At 37.1% G+C, this 23,391-nt stretch overlaps 1 protein-coding gene and 1 non-coding gene across 2 annotated transcripts; one reads left to right on the top strand and one right to left on the bottom strand.

Annotated features, from left to right (window-relative positions):
- Positions 1-6,471: 6,471 nt before the first annotated feature.
- Positions 6,472-17,981, bottom strand: LOC126092376 (ATP synthase subunit g, mitochondrial-like). Its single transcript, XM_049907934.1, has 3 exons — positions 17,833-17,981; positions 17,533-17,684; positions 6,472-6,820 (listed from the first exon to the last, which is right to left on the bottom strand). Exons 1-3 carry the CDS (start codon positions 17,882-17,884, stop codon positions 6,722-6,724), a joined length of 303 nt encoding a protein of 100 aa, XP_049763891.1. The 5' UTR covers positions 17,885-17,981; the 3' UTR covers positions 6,472-6,721.
- Positions 17,982-20,956: 2,975 nt separating this feature from the next.
- Trnat-ugu (transfer RNA threonine (anticodon UGU)) lies at positions 20,957-21,030 on the top strand. The gene has a single exon. It is a non-coding gene; the product is annotated as a tRNA-Thr (tRNA).
- The last annotated feature ends 2,361 nt before the right edge of the window (positions 21,031-23,391 follow it).

Here is a 23,391-nt window from a genome sequence, read left to right as displayed (position 1 = left end):
ATTAACGGATGTGAGGAAGAACATCATTTCCAAGATCGAATTCTTTGGTCACATGAAGCGACATTTAAACTTGATGGACCAATTAATCGCAATAATCGCATGTACTGGGCCAGGGAGGATCCATACGTAACCGAGCAAAAGCATGTTAATCCACCAGGAGTAACAGTCTGGTGTGGTATGTCTTCTGGAGGGTTAATTGGGCCATACTTCTTTGACAACACTGTCATAGGCAACTCATACTTGAAAATGTTGGAAATGATAAATTCTAGTCTTAGCATTGTGTTTGGAAATGAAGATTATTACTTTCAACAGGATGGGGCGCCACCTCATTTTCACCTGGATGTGAGGGCATTTCTCAATTGTACATTCCCTGCCAGATGGATAGGACAAAGAGGGAGTGTGTAATATCCCGCTCGATCTCCAGATTCAACTCCTCTAGACTTCTTTCTGTGGGGTACTCTCAAGAACACAGTTTACGTTGCGAGACCACAAACACTGGATAATCTTAGAGAGCAAATTGAGCTATTCTGTTGAAAACAATGAAGTTGGCATGTTGCTCAGTCGTATGTCGTCGTCATTAGTTTACTGCAATGGACTGACACCATTTTGAACATTTACTACTTTCCGTCAGACCATGAGGCACATAACACTGCTAAAACTGTATTTGTGACACCTTTCATTAAAGAGATATTCAGTTTCAAATAGTGTATACATTATTTTGGAACACCCTGTATATTCCCATCTGAAGTCGCTATTAATTACTGTGCAACAAAATGTGACTCGAAACAGGTTGATTCACATTGTTCTTGTGGTTTTCAGCCTGGAGACTGATTTCCTATAATTTCCATACTGGTCTATCCTGTGCAGTACTCTTCATATTGCATAACTATTGCAACCTACATCCACTTGAGTTTCTTTGCTACAGTCAGGCCTTGGTCTCCTCCAGTTTTTGCACCTCCACACTTAATCCTGTTATCAAGTGGCAATGGTGCCTCAGGATGTGCCTTTTTTCTTCAACAGATCCTTGTAGTCAGTCAAGTTGTGCCATACAGCTCTTTTCTCTCACTCATTTCAAGTACATGTTCATTACTTACTTAATTTATCTACCTAATCTTCAACACTCCTGTGTTACACAGCATCTCAAAAGCCTCAATTCTCCTGTCTGTAATGTTTGTCCACACTTCACTTTCATATAAGGGTACACTATTCATATGCCTTTAGAAAGACCTTCACAAAACTTAATCAATATTAACAGATTTCTCTTTTTCCAGAAATGATTTCCTTTCTGTTGCCATTCTGCATTTTGTATTGTCTTTTCTTTGCCATAATCAGTTACTTTGCTGCTCAAATAGCAAAATTCATCTACTGCTTTTAATGTCATTTCCTAATCCCAACTTTCTCATGTGATTTGAGTGCATTCCGTTTCCATTGTTTTACTTCTTTTGATAATCATCTTATAACCTCTTTTCAAAACAGTATTCTTAATCTTAAACTTTGCTACCTATGGCAGTTACTGTAGAATGTCATCTGCAAACATGAAAATTTAACTAAACTCTAAATCCCTTGTACGCTTTTATAGCTTGTTCAATGCACTGACTGAATATCAGGCATAGGCTGCAACCCTAACTCCCTTCCCAACTACTGCCTCCCTTTCATGTCCAATCCCTATACCTATTGTCCTGTTTGTGTTATGTATAACCTTTCACTTCTTGTATTTTCTCTCTATCTACATAATTCAAAGAGTATTCCAATCAGCACTGCCAAAAGTTTTCCCTAAATCTACAAATGGTATATAAGCTTAGGTTTATCTTTATTTGGCCTGCTTTTGAAAGTTGTAGGGTCATTACTGCCTTGTGTGTTCCTACATTTCCTTGAAGCTCATCAGGTCTTCCACACATCAGCTTATATCAGTCATTCCATTCTGCTGTAGAAAATTCGTGTTTATATTTTGCACCCATGACATATTAAATTGGGATTAAGAACGTAATAGCTGTTGGCATCTCCCTTCTTTGGTATTGGAATTATGTACTTAAGTCTGATGTTATTTCACCTGTCTCATATCCCACATAATAAATGGAACAGTCTTGTCACGGATGGTTCTACCAAAGATTTTCATGACTCTATGGATATGTTGTCCATCCCAGGTACTCTATTTTGACTTTGGCAATTCACATCATCAAGTACCAGAAATAATCAAATATGATATTTGAATGATTAATTGTAGAACTGCTAATATTTCATAATATTTTTGTTCATGAAGTACCATTAAATGTCTACACACAACCATCTTCAAATGCATGCATTACTGTCCTTGTGAATTAAATACTAATACCAAATTGCACTGCATTAGTTAATTTCACACTTTGTTAGGATATGAAAAAATACATAATGACAGTAAAGGAAAAAATTTACCAATATCAATACAAAGTTATAATTTTAACAAGGAAAAAAATTTTTTTCTACCAACTTGAGAGCATACAGAAGGTATCAGATGCTCAGAAAGGGTATGAAGTTTTCATATTCTTTTTCTTTTGAGCACAACAATGAAAGTGGTTAGAACGTTTAAGGCTAGATAGTATACATCCAGAACTTTCAAGCCAAAGAAGGCAACACAACAGAAAGAAGCTAAGAAAGTAAAGTGGCAGATTGGAGGGTGTCATTATTACATGTTGAAGAGGGTGGTTTGACTGGAGTAAGGGAGGAAAACTACTAGGCAAATAACTGTTAGCGGGAAGATAAAAAAGGAACAGCGTGAATGATTCAAAATAGGGACACAGTAATATAATTTGGTATAAGCTGACACAGAGAAAAATTCTTTGATGTTTGTACTTTGGACCTGTAGATGCCAACACTACAGGAACTTTATGGCACACAATATGCATATACTGGTTTCACTCTGAGTATGAGAAGCATTAAACGAGTTATGCAACACTTTTTTTATTCCTTCAACCAATTTTGGTTGATAAAATGCAGAATTTTCTGTGGGACATTCTTGCTTCAGCCCCTATAGTTTTATACATGGCCTCAAAATAGCATCTGTAAGATACATGCATTCCAAGCAGAAAGCTGTTATATAGTTTCTTTGGGGGAAAACCAGAGGCTCACAGATACTCGTAGGAACTTGCAGAATATCAGCACAGACCTGGTAGTGAACAAAAGCACAGTGAGTAGTTGGGCTAAGTATCTGTCAAAATTGGAACAAGATTGCACAAATCTGTCTGATCTACCGCATGCTGGCCAACGGCACATAGCTGTAGCTCCTGCAATGATGGGACATCCAGACACTCTCATTTGAGGTGATCGACAGATAACACACACCTCACTGCTCAACTGGACAATCTGTTGGTAGTGCTGACAAACTCATCCACTGGTTGGGGTTCTGTGTACTTGGTTCCTTGCCGTCTAATAGAGGACCATAAAGAGAAACGAAGGACCGTGTGTGTTAATTGCTCGCGTATTACAATGCTGATCAAGACAATTTCTTGTCAAACATTGTCACAAGTGTTGAAACATGGGTCCATCACTTTGAACTGGAAACAAAACAGTAGTCCATAGAGTGGCACCAACCTCCATGTCCTCTGAAGTAAAAGTTCAAAGCTGAACCCCCCCAGATACTAGAGTCATGGCGATGTTCTTATGGGACTCTGAAGGCGCTATTCTGTTTGATGTCTTCCCTTATGGTACAATAACCAACTCTGAAGTGTGTTGTGCTACCCTCAGGAAATTGGAGAAACGACTTCAGTGTGTTCGTAACCACAAAAATGCAAATAAACTTCTCCTTTACCATAACACAAGGTCTCACAAGTCTGTGCATGTAAGAGCAGCTCATAAAAGTTATAGGACTGTTCTTCCACATCCACCCTTCAGCCCGAATCTCTCACCTTCCAACTTCAACCTGTTTGACACCATGAAGGATTTCCTCCACAGGATGACAGGGAGGCTATTGATGCAGCAAGATGGTGCTCTGACGATCTATAGAATGGTACCATGTGGGCATACAGGCTCTCCCAGTAAGATGGCATATGACTGTCGCATTGAATGGAGATTTTGTTAAAAAATAGGGTTTTGTAACCTAAAGAGTGGGGAATAATATGGTGTATTGGAATGCTGATTAAAATCAACCTGCTTTCAGAAGGCTGGCCGGGCTAAGGTACCACATGGCAACACTGTCAAACAGGATCTTTGAGTTGGCAAAGGAGAAGACTGTTTGCCTTTGGTTTGACTTCTTCAAGCCTTACTGGTCAGAGGAAGGTGGTGTTTGTCTGGAGGGACGGAGGAAATCTTCACGAGAGTACTCCTCCTGTCCTTTCCTGCCTATTGGTTATGTAGCTGGTGGCTTCGCCCCTTGAGGCGACAGTTTTTCGGTTTTTTGCGCACGGGGATGGTGATGCACTGGGCGATTTCACAACCTCAGAGCTGAATTTAAGGTCGCATGGCTGTGTGGCCATGTCCTTCATGGAGTGAGGGGGTAACAAGAACAAAACTATATGTGCCAGACAAGAGAACACAGGATTTGGGACTAACCTGTAACTTGCGAGCTACCGGACAAGGCACTTTATCCTTTACCCGAATCTCTTGGACAGCCTGCTCATCAAGATACATGGGACAATCTGTAAGGGTGTGTTGTAAGTGTTTAATGCCTTTCAAATTAGTTAGGAAAGTCTACAGTGGTATAAGGTAGTAAATATGAAGTTTTTAGTGTACTGGCTGGTTGTGGTAGGATGAAGGCAGCCTATAAAATTGATGATATAAAGTTATTGAGCATATTGCTCCCATCCCATCTTAACAAAACTATCACAATCAAGAGAAGGATTCGAAAAGCAAATATCTCCATGCTGATTTAACAATAGAGAAATGGTTAATGGTTATAGTATCAATTGGCGGGCTACAAGATAGTAACATTATGAAATATAATCTCTTTTTCCTCTGATGTTTAAGCAGTCTCTGAATCCTGACATGCAATTTCACGAAGCTGACTTGCATAACATCCAGCAGGATCCTCTTCATATCTAACTGTGACCAGTAGCAAAAGCAAAGAAAAATGGCATGGAAGACTTACTGCTATATATTTTCAGGAACCTACCAAGTAACACTGTCACAACAGCTTCCTTGACTTTGGAAGAGCAAGCAGATGAAGGTAAATAAATTTTTCCTTTAAATATGAATTGCATAAGTTCCCATTTGGAAATATTTGTTATAAGCAGACACAAGGAATAAAACTGTATCTTCCAAAATGTATTTTCTTTATCTTTTTTTTAATAACACCCGAAGACTAGAATAAAACAGAAGATTCAGCTGGAATACATTCACTGCACAAAAGAACGAAATCCAAAATTTTAGATTTTGTTCAAGGTAACATGCAAAAAGCACTTAAACTGACCCACCTTCAGTATGAGAATACATTATTCAAAATATCTTCTGTTATTCAAACATTTTAAAACTGTGTCAGCTTGTCCTTGTAATTAATTATTCAGCAAAAATTATGTCTATTTTTTCAAAACTTGCTTATTGTAGCTTGATTCCCTTGTGCTCTGAATGCTCCATACATAACTGCCTTCAGCCACAAAGTTCATTGTCTTACTGTTGTAGTCAACAAATACACCTGAGTGAAACAAATAGGTGGCAGGAAGAGAACCTCTTACTATCTTAAGTAACTGCAGTTACTGATGGAGAGTTGCTGCGTATAGCATCTATACAGCCTCATCACAGGTCCAAATAGTGTTAGGCAATGCTACAACAGAAGTGACAACATGGAATAGCAACAATTTATTAACAGAAACATAACATTACTTAACAGTAGTATGACAATTGTGCATTGCAATAATTCAAGGTTCACTTGCATTAAACTGACTCTTCTCTAGTGCTGAATCCAGAGAATGGTAACTTCTGTCACTTGCAGAATGTCCAGTGGTTCATCTTCATGGCACCTATAGACAGTGTCCCAATGCCTTCTTGAAATACTGTTGATACTGACCATGTTGAGCCGTGTGTTAGCTTCTATCCACGTTGGTGGATTGACGTTCACTTCATAATTATTTGAGTGACATAGCAAAGGACACTGCATTGTGAACACTGATGATATTCTAAAGAAAGACTGTGGCAGTGCCTCTAACTTACTGCCAAATGGTTTGAAACAATGCAATATATTAACCTAAAAGCAATCTGTATTGTTAGGTGGACATTTCTGGGGTAGTACACACCAAACCATCCTATAAAAGTAAAATTGTTCATCCTGGTATGTCTACTTTTTGTCCCACGATACCATCAGACATTAAAGAATAGCAACCAGAAAAGTGGAAAGGCGTAACTACAACAGTACAATTTGAATACAGCAGTATTCCTATCACAAATAGCAACTGAATTTTCAAAATGTTTCACTGTTTATGGTGTATATTCAATTTCAGTAGCACATTACTAGTTTTACAAGTGGGTGTAGGTAAGAAAGACAACACACTTTTTTGAATTGAAACATTTATTTCACAAAATGTTATCCATCAGTATTCCATAACTGCTCACTCCAAATCAAAATATTTCACAATTCTTAAAGTAATTGTAATAGTGCATTCTGTACCTATGCAACCAATTACTCTGTAACCACAAACTTTCAATTCTCCACAGTCCTCTCAAGTATAGTTCATACTATGACAAGCAATTATTTTACAGAGTTTAATACACATTTTACAATTTAGAACTACATGTACTTCAGGAATAGTGCTTGGAATTACACTTTATAACCAACAATATGCCGTTTTCCTATACATTCTCCAACGAAGAACCAACATAAAACTTCCACAGTGACAAGAGTATTAAGCCACGCTTCCTGAAAAATTTAAAAGGGTACTATTAGGATACAAACACTGTAGCAACTTTTAATTTTAATGGTAATGAAGTGAAAAACAGAATCTGGAAGAGCTTATTGAATGAATGCTTGCAGAACTGGACACATTTTTATAAAACAAATGGCTTCCACAGCTGTAGAATTGAGTAGAGGAGAAAGACCATTTGTTTAATGACAACATGGAAATATATACCACTGTTCCAGAGTGGAAACACAGTTTGTAGATCCCATCTTCCGTGCTATGACTAACCTAAATATAGCGACGCAAACCTGACGAAACAGCCCTCGCTTCACCTTGCCCAGAAGAGATACTTTTTATGGTCAAAAAAGATTACATTTACTCTGTCTTCACACTCCACATTTTAACCCTTTCAATCATTATATTAAGACTGCCACCTGACAAAATCATAATTAGAATTAGATAAAGCTTCAAAAAACATGTTTCTATTTCTTTAACACTATCTAGGTCTTCACAAATTACCACTAGAAATACAGTGCTTGGAGAACATAATATTAATAGGAAAACACTTCCCAATGTTGTGCAGAACATTAGGAAGTCTTTTTCCTATTCAATGTTAATAAATCTATTTCATGGCGAAATAGGAGATGCACAAAAAATGATTGTGTCTCAGTGCTTACACGGAAATGGGCTGCAAAAAATGAAATTTACTGCTGTCTTTATTACAGAAATTAAATGTATGACCAAAATCCAGCATAAATTAAAAAAAATACTTGTGTTACTAATATAAATGTGCATTACTGTTTGTATACCCAATATGCAAATTCAATTGTTATAGTATACAATCAACTATCATTACAACTACCTGAAATTATTATTGAAAGTGTGTTTCATGGTCAACTTCTGAGAGGCAAGTTTACAAATTTAAGGCAATCTTAATGCATAGTACTCCATATGGATGTCTGAAAAACTCAGATTTACCACATGTATTGCCAGAACCTAAGTTACAAAGTTCTTTGCATAGAAAGTATGCTTTCTTCTGGCACATTTATTATTTTTATGAAAATGGCAGCTCTTAATAAGGTACTTCAGAATTATCAGTGAAATAAATCTGATTTCACACCAATTTCATCTACATAATATTCTGCAAGCCAGCTAATGTTGTGTGATGGTTAGTCCTTTTGTACCACTAACTGAGCACTCCAACCCTGTTCCACTAATGAATAGCAATTGTCGGTAAGCCTCTGCATAGGCTCTAATTTCTTGAATTTTCTCCTGATGTTCTTTATATGAGACATTATGTGGAGGCAAAGTAATATGTTGTCCAACTCATCCAGTGCTCTCTCAAAATATAATGCACAATTCCTCTCTTGTAATATCTGACAACGAAGTTTGTTGAGCATCTCTGTAACGCTCCCATCACGAAATGCGCCACTCTGTTGCATCTTCTCTCTCTTCTATCAGTCCTACCTGGTAGGGATCCCTGATAGATGAATAATACTCAAGAACCGGTCAAACAAGTGCCCTATAAGCCATTTCCTTTGTGGATGAGGTACATTTCCTACAAATCTGAGTCTGGCATCTACCTTTACCACTATTTGTTTTATGCAGTCATTCCACTTTAAGTCTTTCAGGATAGTTACTCCTAGATATTTTTTGGTAGATAATGTTTCCAGTGGTTTGACATCAACCGTGTAGCTTACAGTAGTGAACTACTTTTCCCATGTATGTGCAATAGGTAACATTTATTTACAGAGCTTACACCTCCCATCAATTCTATGGAGGTCATTCTGCAAACTGTTACTATCTTCTGGCATTGCTACTTTGTTATATAGACACCCACATGGTCTGAGCAGCCTTAAAGAGCATCCAATGATTTCCACTAGATCATTTATATATACTGTAAACAGTAACAGTTGTAACACTTCCTTGGGGTACTCCAGAAATTACCTTTACATCTGTCAATTTTATTCTGTTAAGAGCGATGTGTTGAGTTCTATCTGCAAAGACATTAAATAGGGTGTCAAATGCCTTCCTGAAGCCAAAGAACACAGTCATTTACCTGAGTGGCATTGTCTATGGTGCTGTGGATCTCATTGAGGAACAGAGCGAGCTGAGTTTCACAGGATCTCTGTTTGCAGAATCCATATTGACTTATCAAGAAGATTTTCATTCTCCAAAAATGTTATAATTATTAGGCATAAAACATATTCCATAATTCTACAACAGACTGTGTGCTTCTGCCCTATGCTCCTTCTTAAAAACCTAGAATGACCTGCACTTCCTTCCAATCATTAGGTACCCTTCATTGCTCAAGCAATCTATGATAAGTTACTGCAAGAAGCGTAACAAGTTCTTTCACATATTCTTTGCAGAATCTTATACATATCTCATCTGGTCCTGAGGCCTTTCCACTACTAAGTGATTGTAGTTTTTCTATTCCGCAATCAGTGATCTCAATACCTCACATTTTGAGGTTCGTTCAACGACTGGAAGGAGGGACAGTGTTACGAACTTACACAGTAAATCAATTTCTGAAGACAGAATTCAGTATTAAACTGGAATTAACCAATTATGTAACTACTCAAATGAAACAGGCCTGATTTACATATAAGTCATCTTTTGATCATGCTGTTACAACAGTAACAACAACATGGAGAGGCTAGACTGGTACTCATCACATACAGGAGGCGTTCAGTCACATACAGACAATGAAAAATAATGCTGGAAATATTTAAACTGTCTGACCTTAGCAACTGGAGACAGGCCGTGCACAAGTAACTAGTAGTAGTTTGAATGTGAGTTTTCTATTCTGAAGCAGGACTTTCCAAAAGCTGAAATATTTCTCACATTACTTTTCATTGTGGCTGTCTGTGACTCAAAGGCACCTCTACGCAGTGAGTAGCAAACTATCCTTTGCACATTGTTATTCCATCCTTTACTTCCCATTGTTTGACCATGCCAATAATAAACATTGGTTCCAGTCTTCATTGGAACTTCAAAGATACATTTCATTTCACATATCTAACAATAAAATTTGTTTTTATTTGTAATCTTTTAACACTGAAATTTTTGGGTAAGATACAGCAAACATACCCAAATTTTATGATTGACTTTCACAAGCTCCACGAAGTTAACATTCCACACATTTTCCCCATGAACTGTGTGTCAAATATTTCCCATGAAGGCATCCCATTATTGCATCAGATTGAAGCTCAAAAATTAAATTTCACAGTCAATAAGTTATACCAGAAAGTAATGTCACTAAACCAATAAAAACTATTTATTGATTAAAATGAAACAATGCATAAAAACAGAACATACTTTTATCAGCACATTTTTGCAATTGATATTTTCAAGTGTTTTAGGCACCTTGGAAGGCTTGTGTTAGAATTTCCTCTCAGGCACATGAACAGCAAGTTCTAAGTTGTCAATGGTTCGAAACTGTGTTCTTCTAAGCATGTCTTGATCCAAGGGGGAAGGGCCTCTGCCAAAGTGAGGTAAGGACTGTAGAGGGGCCAAGGGAATCTTGCCACATCATTTTTGATCAAATAATCCCTCACCAAAAAGATGATACCACTAGGCCAGTTGTCTTTGTAGTTCTTACAGGAACCGGCAACATGTGGTCTGGCATCCATGACTTTTTTCCAGTGTTCTGAGCACCTTTGCCTCTGAACAGTCTGTCCAGCAAGTATAAGCTCTTGGTTGATGATAAAACTAGCACTGAGAAAGATAATGAATATTGCCTTCACTTTGGATCTGCTCACGTACAGACATGGTGACCTTCACAAATGAATACAGAACTGGATTTATGGTTGTCCAAAATTTTTGGAACCTTTTTGTATGTACTTACTTTGTCTGCACTTATTTGGTTACAATCTTATGGTCCATGGCTTTGGGAACTTCCAGAGTCAGGTGAAGACTCATTCTACAAAAGTAATGCATGGAAGTCACACTGTCATCTTTCATGCCCTGAAAAATCCAGGAAGGAATAATGACAATATTATGAAAAGGATAGACTCCTATACACTATGCAGTACAGATGCTGAGTCGCAGACAGACAAGAAAAAGACTACATTCACGTTGTCTACTCAAGGAGGAGGCTTTATGGCCAAAAGCTTACTTGTTTAGTAGTCTTTTTGTTGTGCCTATCTGCGACTAAACATCTCCACAATATAGTGAGTGGCAATCTATCCTTTTCATAATACTGTCTTCATCTTTCAATCTTTAAGTGGGTCCAGAGCATGTTTCGTTGTCAACATCATCCTAGCCCTCCAGAAGTGCCTTGTGCCACCGAAACACCTGTTACTTTGAGAGGCATTCATCAATAAATGCGTGCTCAATCATTTTAAATGTTTTAACCACAGACTTCCCATGTTTCACACAGAATCAGACTGTAATTGTTGATAAGAGTGAATGTTGCATTGTAACTGGAACTGGACCACCAAGAAGAGGTACATTTTGGGAATTTGCTGACTTTCTGAGAGCTCATGGGACACTGAGGATGGTCATATTGGGAAGCTAACAACCACCAACACCACCACCACCACCACAACCACCACAACCCGTTAGCCCAAGCAGGTAGGCCACACTGCTCAACGGGAATGTCAGAACAGAACTGGTGACATTACCTTGCAGGCAAACCTTGTATTTCTAAAATATCAAATTTTTTAAGACTTCGGTAACTGATCAAGTTTGTCTAACAGGGAAGTTACAGGTATGAAGTGACAACAGCAATAGAAAATTTTAACAAATGATGGCAACAAGTACTCTTACCATCGACTGAATACTGCAGTGCTCTTTCAGAGGGAATATTATTTAAAGAATCAGGGTTGTTATCATAGATATCTTTTTTGTTAGCAGCAAATTGTTTTGTTTATTAATGAAGTTCAATTACTCACTAGTTGTTTGACAAATGTGAGAAAAATAATGTAAAAGTTTACAGTATGTTATAAATAAGTGAGGAATGGTAAAAACTATTCACATAGGAGGAACAGATCTGATTAAGGGAAATCTCTCAAATCAATTTAAAGCAATGAAAAATGTCACACACATTTAAGTCTAAAATATCAACCTGTCATTTCTTTGCAGAATTACTGTTTACTGTAAAATAATACCTGCAGATATCTTAATGCATTTCAACTGCACATGTGTAAAGTTACTTTAAAAACAACATCTCCCTAAACAAATGTTATCTTTACAGAACAGGGTCACACAGACATTAACATGCTGCTTATTAACTCTTAGGTGTAATAAAACGAGAAACGATCCTGTTTATACCAACTGATGTAGCATCAGAATTCGAGGATGCCTTTTCAAAAAGATGAGAAGTCACACAAGAAATTCATGGCCTCCAAGCCAACGGCCTCACCACATTGATTACATCGGTTCTCATCCGATCACCAGAATTAAGCAATGTCACACCTGGTTACAACTTAGACTGGTGATCGCTTGGGAATAACAGCTGTCTTTGGCTTTGGGTCACCGAAGTAGTGTCCAACTGAAAAGTTTGCAACCAGCTGTTGCACAACTTTATATCCCAAACAAACTGTCATTCTGAAGTTCACACAGATACCTGTCTACAGGGTAACTTCACTTGTTAGTCCAAATTAGAATCGATTTTGGATAAAATTCATCCAACAAAAAGGAAAGCCAAAACAATGACATGTACTCTGATGCTTATGATGACTTTTAACCTCACTTATCAAAGTGTTTCAGCTACTGAACATGATGTTCAACAAGGTACACATGCATAATAGGGTAGAGAGCACAGAAATAGAAAACATTGAGTGCTTTTCTGGATCCCATGGCCTTTTCATTGCATCTGTAATTGGTAACAGTTCCCAAGATGAATAATGGGAAGAGAACACAATGAATCATTAAGTGGAGTGGGTGGCCAATCACATTGCTGGTAAACTTTGTAAATGAAGCGGCTGGTATTCTGTTTCCCTTGCAACAATTTAAGATGTGCTTCAAGTCCCAACCTAAACAGAAGCTTGGAACTCATGATTTAGCACCAAAAAATAGCAAAATATTTTTATCAATCATGATTATACATGTGAAATCATGATATTCAGAAAAAGACATGATTAGATTAAGAGATTCTCACTGGCTACCTCTACACTATCACCTGATGGGCTATGACCAATGAAAACTGGCAACAGCAGAGCACAACTGATGAGCTGCAGACTCCATTAAGTGCATTCTACCAGAAAACATTTATTATTTATGTCTATGCCGATTGGATGAAGAAGAATGTAGTGAAACTAAGGTGATGTGTCTCCACATGTGTAATCAGCTACATGCCACAACATTTAGATTACATGGAAATGGTATTTCCTACATTCATTCAGAACAAATAATGGAATTCATCTTCAAGTGGTAATGAAATTTTAAGTGGTATTTTAAAAACCTGACGATATTTGTGAGTTGTGAGAAAATGCCACGAGGATATTAGTTTTTTTTCTTGCTTAAAATGACTATTAAACTTTCTTCATCAAAATATGTAGGTCCATTCATTTATGTTATTGCATGGAAATTTATAGAGGTACCACACTTAATTATTAGTATACTGGAAACACCCATACAATTATTAAAATGTGCGTCATTTGTATTGAAAAGGGTAATTTCTGTGTATTATGACCTTAGTGGAATTCGCTTACCTGTACTTATTCTGTATTACAAAGAATACTTGGTTGTCAGATACCATCCATTTGCTTTGATCAGTGATGTACTTGTGCTACGCCACACTGTAGTGTCACGGCATCATGCCACAGCGTGTGTGTTTGGGGAGGGTATTGGTACCCTGGTCCACAGTTGAGTATATAGGTTAACTGTGGATTGGGATACTATGTGTGGTGTGTTTTGTATGGTTTTGCCAGGTTTCAGTTTTTGGCAGTTTCGTGTGTTTGTCCCCCCCCCCCCCCCCCCTCTAGTGTCTTGAGTCATGAGCATTGGTTTTATTATTGAATTTTTAGTTTTTTACAGCCCCCAAACCCCCTTTGCCCCACTGTTGCCCTGCTAATTTCATTGGGTGTAGTCAGTATACTGGATCATGTGGTATTTGTATTTTTGCAGATGTCACAATGTTTTGGTGGCACTAGTGGACACTTGACATGGGGGGTTTTAGGCATAGTGATGTCATTGGTCAATGCAGACAGGTGATACCTCAGTCTCTAGTAATCCTGTTGACTTCAACAACTCGCAAAATAACGCCCACTTTTGTGAAACCCATAAAGAAGTATAATCTAGTTACTTCTGTACCTTCCAATGTTATATTCTGACTTCTGTGGTGGAAAGAACTGTTCAATGTTTATTCATGGTATCAAAAACATGTGCAATTTATTATTCCAAACATATCGATGGAAATCTGTCCACATGAGACACCTGTAAGCACAGACTATCCCATGGGATTTGCTGTCTTACTCAGGAACTTAACAAGCAATATGAATAATTATTTGAGGCAGTAGATAATCTGGATGAGAGTGACAGTGTCTAATACTTATGCAGAGTAGCCTTAGGGCTAGGTTTGTTACAAATTTGGCTGTGAGAACATAAACGCAATGAATCAATATCAAACGATGGGTGTGACAAATGATCTGTACTGTAGCCTGAGGTCTATGTTCAAGACTGATAACACCCATTCCACATTTAAGACATTTTGAAAGCATATAAACATTGCTTTGTGACTGAATCAAATTTGAACACAATCTCCACATTGCAGGGCCTGCTGTGTAATATAGGTAGCAGTATGGCATTTTAATGAAGTTATTTCCTGTTAGCTGCTTAAACTTTATTATTGCTTCAAGCTATAAGCTTATTTCATGTTGTTGCCATTTTCTAGTACAACATTAAGTTGTTAATAACATATGAACATAGTGCATGTGTGATTGCTATTTTCTTGATGTCATATCATGTACAGGTATGTGTTTTATATGGGATTTTATAGCTGGTCCTATTTTAACAGCTTGTTAACTTGATCCTGGTTTCCTTGCATTCAGTTTTTGTACCATATTTATATACCAGATTTGTATATGGTCATAAATTTCCTGCTGTCAGATATTTTGAATAGTTATATATCTTTGTTAAGATATACAGCTTCATAACTTGATGCAGAGGTCTTACAAAAAAATACATGATTATTCACAGTATAAGATAGAAAGAAAATTATGATCATATAAAATCCAGTACACAAATGAACTGCTTATTTCAGAAGGGTCCTATGTCCATCTGTCACTTTTCAGAAAAATGTAGAAAGGCATTTTCTTAATATTCTGCAATAATCATGTGAGAGATACCTTTATGATAAATCATTATCACTTCTTATATTCACAAATATTGTGTGTATTTATTCACTAGAGCTGAATATTTCTTGGACATAGATCTTTTCTGAATAAGTGAGAAAAATCTTAAAACTTTCACATCATACAAACAAACTGTTTAATGAACAAGTACATAAATGTTTGTCAATATTGGAAATCACAAATCAATCATCTTGTGTGTCCAGTGCTCCTGCAGCAGTTGGCAATTGACAAACTATTCCATAATTCAAGTACATGTTCTTCCTACACTATGTCAGCATCCGACTTCTTTACATCTATCATCTTTATTTTGACAGGAATATAGTCATCTGAATAGGCTCAAACAGCTGGGAAGTTGATACTGGATCGAGAAACTCGAGGTTGTCCTAATCTGACTGTGTGGGTATTTAAACCCCTGATCATACTGCATCCTGTTAAGCCCCAAATATTTCATCACTGAAGACAAATTGATGAAATGTTTAAATGCTGAATAAGTCCTTTTGTGATTAACTATTTCTCATGAATGAGTTGTCCTCTTGTAAAGCCTCATCCACGACAACCTGAAGCCCAAGATTTCATCTATTGAGACAACCTATATACAGAATTGGTGCCTTGCACTCTACGAAATGACAAGTTCAGTGTAATCCATAATAGCATATACTCTGAATTCTTGGCAGTAGTTTCTTGATTTTGTCAAAAGCTCTATCAAATGCCAAGAAAATGTCCCCTGATAGGAAAGAATACCTCTACTTCCTGAAAATTTCCAGCATCCATGAAAGCCTGACATTTTTATTAACAGTGATTTTTGGTTTGCACTGGACAGTTATCAAAAAACAGATGAACAATTTTTGTATGTTGGGGATGCACATGGTGAGATAGTGATACAAGAAAGTGGACACTTGGTTAGAACCTTTGCTGGCAACACCTTCACAATATAGGTAATGAAATGTCGTATTGTCTCTTAAAATGCAAATGCCAAAAACATTAACCATCAACTGCTGGAGGGAGAATAGGTCCTGAACAGGAATGCTTGACAGATAAAGATTCTGTATGAAATGAAAGTTCAGACTCTAAAATGTATATTTTCACTGCACAACCTTTCACTTATATTCAAAGCAGTATAAAATTTTCTGGCACTTCTGTGTACCATTAAATCACAAACCACAAGTCTCATTCAAACATTTGTTTTTAATTTCCCCCATTAATTGCTCAAATTCACGTCATGCATCTGCCGGCAGCCCGCCAAAATTGAGGTCAAAACCCTGGTTAAATGTTTTCACTCAGAGAAAGGAGATTCACTTCTTTGAAAATGTTGAAAATGACCTTTTTATTCAAAATGGTACTTAGTAAATGTACACTTTAACCGGCATTATAAAATTCATCAGAAATTGTATGTGCTCATGAACATTGGCAATTTCAGTTCTGATACTGAACTCAGCTCTGACTTTCCTAGTTCATCTTGAGGGCTTTTTCCAAGCATAAGTAGCTGTCTTATTCTTCTGACCCTTTTTTGCCAACTGCAAATAAGCTGGGAAATACTTGTCTTCAAATTTGGCTACAATTTGTTCCCACGATGCAATACTATTTGAAAAAATTTGCCTTTGGGTTTTTCCCTCCCTTGGTCTATGTCGTTATATTTATTCTGCCTGCATTACGCTCTGAAGGTATAGATCTTTTCCTAATCAGATACTGATGCAGTATGTACATATGTTATGAACAATGTCACATTGTGCTAGAAAAACTGCAACAGAAGTAAGCTTGTTGTATGGACAGATAATAACGTTAAAGCAGCTAACAGGAAATAACTATTCATTGTCAATATTCTCTCTATGTAGGACCTCTATGAATTTTCTTCACAAATAAACTTGTAGGTATTTGCAGAATCACTGTATTATGAGAATTTTCTGACTAGCAAGTTATAGGTAGAGCCCCTACATCAGCAATGACATATACAAACAATATGCCACGGCCACAAATCAATACTACTTGCTGTTGCAAATGGTAGTGCATCATCTAACCGACACACAGAGGTTCAGCATTGGACCCAAATGCCTACATATCTCTTCCAGCAGGCCTAACAAATACTAACCATGAGAGATCACCAAATGGCGTGGAATACAGATGAAACGGCAGCAAGTGTGTCCTGCTGCATAAACAGTGTGTACATGAAAATTTTTACTAGGATAAATGACAAACAAATGAGACTACCACACATTTTAAAATGAAGAATTTATTTTTTACACACACCTGCTCCACACTACTGAAAAAAACTGTTTTTAGACTGCTAGAATAAAACAATTTCACAATAGCTCTACGTTGGCTACAGCATTTGTAGTCGTTCGAACACGATCCAGAAAAAACAACCCTTTTTTTCTGGGTTTAACTGTAAAAAAACAACTGTGTTCTGAACCGTGAGCTTTGTTCTTAATCTTTACCTTCACTGTCAGTTGCTTCCATCGTCCAGTTCGGGCACCGCTGAGCAGTTTCTGTATGCCACTAGCAACTTGTGGGAATTCGCCAGGAGTTGGTGGTGTCAACTCAACACGGGCATATTTCAGGAACGTCTGGAACCGGGGCTGTGCATATTCTACAACAAAGTTCCGGCAGGAATTCTAAATTAACTTTCTGTACATGGTCTGTATATACCTGCCACCTTCTGTAAAACACTTCCAACCGAAAAGAATGAAAAAACAGTTTTTAATAAATCTAAAACGTATTCATTAACAACTTAATACCTCTGGCCCATATTGGAGCCCGCTGCACCAAATTAGAAACAGCCTTCGCCATCTTTCTACCAACCAGACGACAAGGACATACGAAATATCTTTCTGGAGAACCTCTTTCCAAATATAAAATATCACAGAACTCTCATTCGACCATATCGAAGTGAAACTAACTAACTAAATAGGCATTATCGATATGAGAAAATCTACGTCAATCATAGTCTACTCTACTCAAGCCGCATTCCTTGAATACAAATATACCACACGTCAATCAACTAGGCTGCCGACTCGCAGAATGGAAGGTCCATTGCACGAAGCTGTTTTATTCTCTAATACACGCCACTGTTTGTTTAACGCAAGCACTGATGTATTTATTTGCATTTAAATATCCATACATGTAGTTCTAACAGTTGCGGAAAATTACAAATAGAAATACAATGAGTTGACGACGGTGTATCTCTTAATTTAGTGTCGGAACTCCTTTTGCCCGGCGTAGTGCAGCAGCTCCATGTGGCATGGACCAATAAGTCGTTGGAAGTCCACCGCCGAAATATTGAACCATGCTGCCTCTGTAGCCACCCGTGATTGCAAAAATGTGTCCAGTGGAGAATTTTGTGCACAATTTGACCTCTCGAGTATGTCCAATAAATTTTGGATGAGATGCATGTCTGGCGAACTAGGTGGCAAAGTAGGCATGACGTCGTTTTTGGGAACATTAAATTTCAGCTACAGAAATAACATCACTAAGAACAATAATAATTTGCCTGTACACAAGCCCAGATAGGGAGTCGGCAAACTTCAACATAAATATCCAGAGAAAACTGAAACAAAATCTCATGACCTTTCTTTCAATGTATAATTCACAGACAACTATAAACTCTCCCACTAGGATTACCAAAACAACATTTATTTTTATTTATTTATTTTATTTTATTTATTGTATTTTTTTTGCATGGAGACACCAACTGGTGTCTTTTGCAAACGTCATAGCATTTTTTTACAAGTTTAGTACAATATATATATATATATATATATATATATATATATATATATATATATATATATATATATATATATATATATAACACAATAATTTATTTTAGTTTAATATTAATATTCACTTAAAGAGTATAAACACTTGTCAATCAAGAAATGTTGCAGTTTCACTTTGAATAAGTTCCCTTTGTGGCACCTTATAGAGCTCGGTAATCTGTTGTACCATATTTGACCACTAATGCATGGAATATGGTCTGTTGATTTTAATTTTGTTCTTTGTCTGTAGTAGCAGTCTATATTTCTTGTATTATAGGCATGCATATCAGAGCACTTTGTTTCTTTGTTTTGATGTGTCACAAAAAATATAATTAATTTGTAAAGATACAGTGAGTAGACTGTGAGGTATTTATGATGAACAAAGATTTCCGTGCATGAATCTCTATACCCTAATCCATGGATAATTCTGATCGCTCTTTTCTGTAGGGTTAATATTCTATTCATATGTATGTCAGCAGCACAACCCCATATCTCTATCCCGTAATTAATCAATGTACCACTACTGACCAAATATTCAAAATGCAGGAAAAACTGCTTCCAGACTGGAACCGTAACTAAAGGATTATTGCAGTAAACAACAACAACTGATCAACCTGTTCTTATCTTACAATATGATGGCAACAGTAACAGACGACACTAGATGTTTAAATGGGTCTGAAACAATAATTGTTCAAGTATTTGCAAGTAAGAATAAGTGTGAGCATATCACTGAACTAACAGATACGGGGATCTTGGATCATAAGGTAGTAACGTTAACATTATATAATATATCCATTAAGGATCCAGTGGTACATAAAAAAACAGAGAGAAAAGATTTGTTAATAAAGACAGCATAAGGGTATTTAATTACATGTTAAAAAACATAACTTGGGACATAGAATCAACCTGTGACTTGTGACATGTCCGAAAGAAGAGATACCATTTTAGTATATACGAGGGTTGTTTTTTAAGTAAGGGCCGTTTTTATTTTTAAGAAAAGATACAAATACTTTTGTAAAAAAACTTTTATTTTCTGATTCTACACACTTTTACCTATTTTTCTACATAGTTGCCTTGTTTATTTAAGCACTTGTCATACTGTACAACTAAGTTTTTAATTCCCTCTTCAAAGAATTCGGCCGCCTGCTCCGACAGCCAAGAGTGCACGGCCGCTTTCACTTCATCGTCGTCATTGAAGCACTGCCTGCCAACATGAGTGATATGGGATACCCATGTTTCATCCCCAGTGACAATTTGACTCAACATGTCATCCCCTTCTTCCTCATAACGAATCAAAAAGTCCAATGAAGTGGCAAATCTCTTCCCTTTGTGGTCCTCTATGAGGAGTCTGGGTACCCACCGAGAACACAGTTTCTTAAAGTCTAGGTTTTCGGACACAATTTTGTACAAAACCGATCTTGAAACTTTTGGAAATTCCAAAGAAAGGGTGGAAATTGTGAATCTTCTGTCCTCACGAATCTTTGTTTCGACTACAGCCACCAAGTCATCAGTGATCACAGAGGGCCGGCCTGAGCGTTCTTTGTCACGGACGTTTTGACGGCCATTTTTAAACTCTCTAACCCATTGACGCACTTTACCTTCACTCATTGCATTCGAGCCATAAACTTGTGTTAACTGGCGATGAATTTCTACAGCTGATAGGCTTCTCACGGTCAAAAAACGTATCACTCACCGTATCTCACACGCGGCGGGCGATTCAATAATCGTAAACATTATAAAGTAGCACAGCGATGCGTACACAGCAGCTACAGAGCTGCAACTTGCATCAGTGTGAACGGGAAGGATGCCGGCAAGTGGCGCGGTGGCTTGTTGCGGCGTCCGCGCGAACTATACGCGCGAACGGCCCTTACTTAAAAAACAACCCTCGTACATAGTTAAGGCTCACCGGCCACTTGACCATCTTCTTCCTCTGTACGAATGCACAAACAGTGCCCGAACTCTTACGGGAATCGGCAACGCGCCGCGAGTAATGAGTATAGTGGGACGGGGCACTATGAATGTAGTGCGGGACAATACGTTGAGAATGTGGGTTTCGTGGGAGGTGTGCCAGAGATAAATCCCTGCAGTCGCGCTATCCTTTGTGGCCTCGGTGGCTCAGATGGATAGAGCGTCTGCCATGTAAGCAGGAGATCCAGGGTTCGAGTCCCAGTCGGGGCACACATTTTCATCTTTCCCCGTTGACGTATGTCAACGCCTGTATGCAGCTAAGAGTGTTCATTTCATTGTAATTTCATTCTAACGAGCTGCATGGTCACCGATGGTATGTGTTCTTTCAGACATACCATCTTAGTATATATCTCATTCCTAAAAGGTTACTGGCATTGTTATGATATCGCAATTCCTACTAAAAGAGTCAAAATTAAAACCAAAACAAAGACATGGGTAACACAAGGAATAAAAAAATCTGTAGACACTCTGCAAAAGTTAAACAAATCTGCAAAAAATACTGTTGCATTAAAACCATACGTGAAAACTTACAGGAAAGTATAAAAAAAGTTATAATAGAAGAAACTAAATAATGACTCATATATTAGGAAAGGTACTAACAAAATAAAATCAACCTGGGAGGCAATAAATAGGAGCATAGGTAAACAAAAAAGAAAAAACGTCATTGCTGTAATTAAAACTGAAGGGAAAACAGTTGAGGACGCACTACAGATAGCCAACATATTCAACACACATTACACAAATATCGCAACAATACTAATTGAAGGAAGATGTGATTTCAGCTCCAGAGTGCAACTACCAATGAATGACAAAACCATGTATCTATATCCTGTTACTGCATTAGAGGTACAAAATGGCTTAAATCAGTTAAAAAATAAAATGACATATGGCTGTGACGGGATTCCAGACAAAGTACTAAAGAACAGTGCAAGATACACAGATTCCCCACATGCTGACATGATTAACGTGTCATTTAGCACAGGAGTCTTCCCAGAAAAACTAAAGAAATCGATTGTCAAGCCTATTTACAAGAAGGGTGACTGGCCTATATCATTGTTATCCAGATTTTCAAAAGTAACTGAAAGGGTAATACATGAAAGACTGTCTCATTTTCTTAATAAAAATCAAATTCTAGTTAATGAGCAAAACGATTTTAGGAAAAATACGTCAACTGACTCAGCAATTTATAACTTTTTAAACTGATCATAAATTCTGTAGACAAAAATGAATTAAACTGTGGCATGTTTATGAACCTGTCTAAGGCATTCGATGTCACTGACCATAATTTACTGCTCAGAAAACTATAGTGCTATAGGGTTCGTGGTGTAGCATATGACTGGTTCAAATCCTATCTTTCTAATAGGTATCAAAAGGTAGGGATACAGCATGCGGGTAAAGTCTACTCATCGGCATACCAAAGAGTCAGGTATATTGTGCTGCAGGGGCCTTTGCTGTTCTTAATATTTATGAATGATATGCCAAGCCATATATCAACAGCTGATACAGTATTGTTTGCCGATGACACCAGTCTGTTTGTCAAAGCTACAAATGAAACTATGTTGCTGGAGAGAGTCACAGTAGCCACAGAAGAAGCAAACATGTGGTTCACAAACAACAAATTAATAGTGAATGACAAAAAAACAGTTTGGATGAACTTCAGACATATAACAAACAATCTGAGCTCAGTGTAAGATAGAGAAACCCCCTCCCCCATACTAAATTATTAGGATTATGCTTAGATGAATATTTAATGTGGGAGAAACACACAGAAATGTTAAACAAAAAATTGTCAGTATTGTTATGTTCTTAGAATACTAAAAATACCTGTAGTGTTGATGCAGTGTTATGTTCATAGTTTGCACTCAAACATAGCACACTAAGATATGGTATCATATTTTGGGGGAATACCAGTTTGGCCAAACACTCATTTGCGCTTCAAAAGAGGGCAATAAGGATAATCAGGGGTATGACGCACAGAGAATCATGTAAAAAAGTTTTCAAAGAAATGCAATGGCTTGATTCAAATGGCTCTGAGCACTATGGGACTTAACATCTGAGGTCATCAGTCCTGGAAATACAAATCATGATTCTACCATGTATCTATGTTTATGACAGTATATGTTTTATGAAGGCACACCAGGAACATTCTTCGTTAAACACTCAAGTTCATAACTACAAAACGAGAAATAGAGACGACTTTCATAGAGAAAGTCACACAAAAGCTATATATCAAAAAAGTGTTCTTTATCAGCCAAAATTTTATTTAGTGCACTACCAGAGGAAATTAAATGTATACCAAAATTCCACATATTGAAAAAAGAACTTAAAAATGTTATTTAGCAAGAGTTTTTATAGTGTTAAGGAATACTTAAATCACCAGCATTCAATACACAGTAGCTTATTTCCTTCATCGTAATGACCCAAAATGCTCATTGAAAACTAAACTGTATTCATTCATTATTCTAATTTAGCATATTATGAATGTTGTTATGTGTTTGATGTCATGTTATATGTAATAATATTTTATTTATGGACATATAATTGTAAATCTTTTCGTGTTCTATTTTCTAT

Source organism: Schistocerca cancellata, chromosome 7 (assembly GCF_023864275.1).
Source record: "Schistocerca cancellata isolate TAMUIC-IGC-003103 chromosome 7, iqSchCanc2.1, whole genome shotgun sequence".
Lineage (NCBI taxonomy): Eukaryota > Metazoa > Arthropoda > Insecta > Orthoptera > Acrididae > Schistocerca > Schistocerca cancellata.
The sequence above is the reverse complement of the archived record's forward strand: the minus strand, read 5'-3'. Positions and strand labels throughout refer to the sequence as shown.

Excerpts from the sequence above, each read along its gene's own strand:
- LOC126092376 (XM_049907934.1), bottom strand. The coding sequence starts at position 17,884 with ATGGCGAAGGCTGTTTCTAATTTGGTGCAGCGGGCTCCAATATGGGCC. Across the intron at positions 17,685-17,832 it reads GGCTCCAATATGGGCCAGAG|AATATGCACAGCCCCGGTTC; the intron begins GTATTAAGTTGT and ends ACTTTGTTGTAG. Across the intron at positions 6,821-17,532 it reads GGAAGCAACTGACAGTGAAG|GAAGCGTGGCTTAATACTCT; the intron begins GTAAAGATTAAG and ends TAAATTTTTCAG.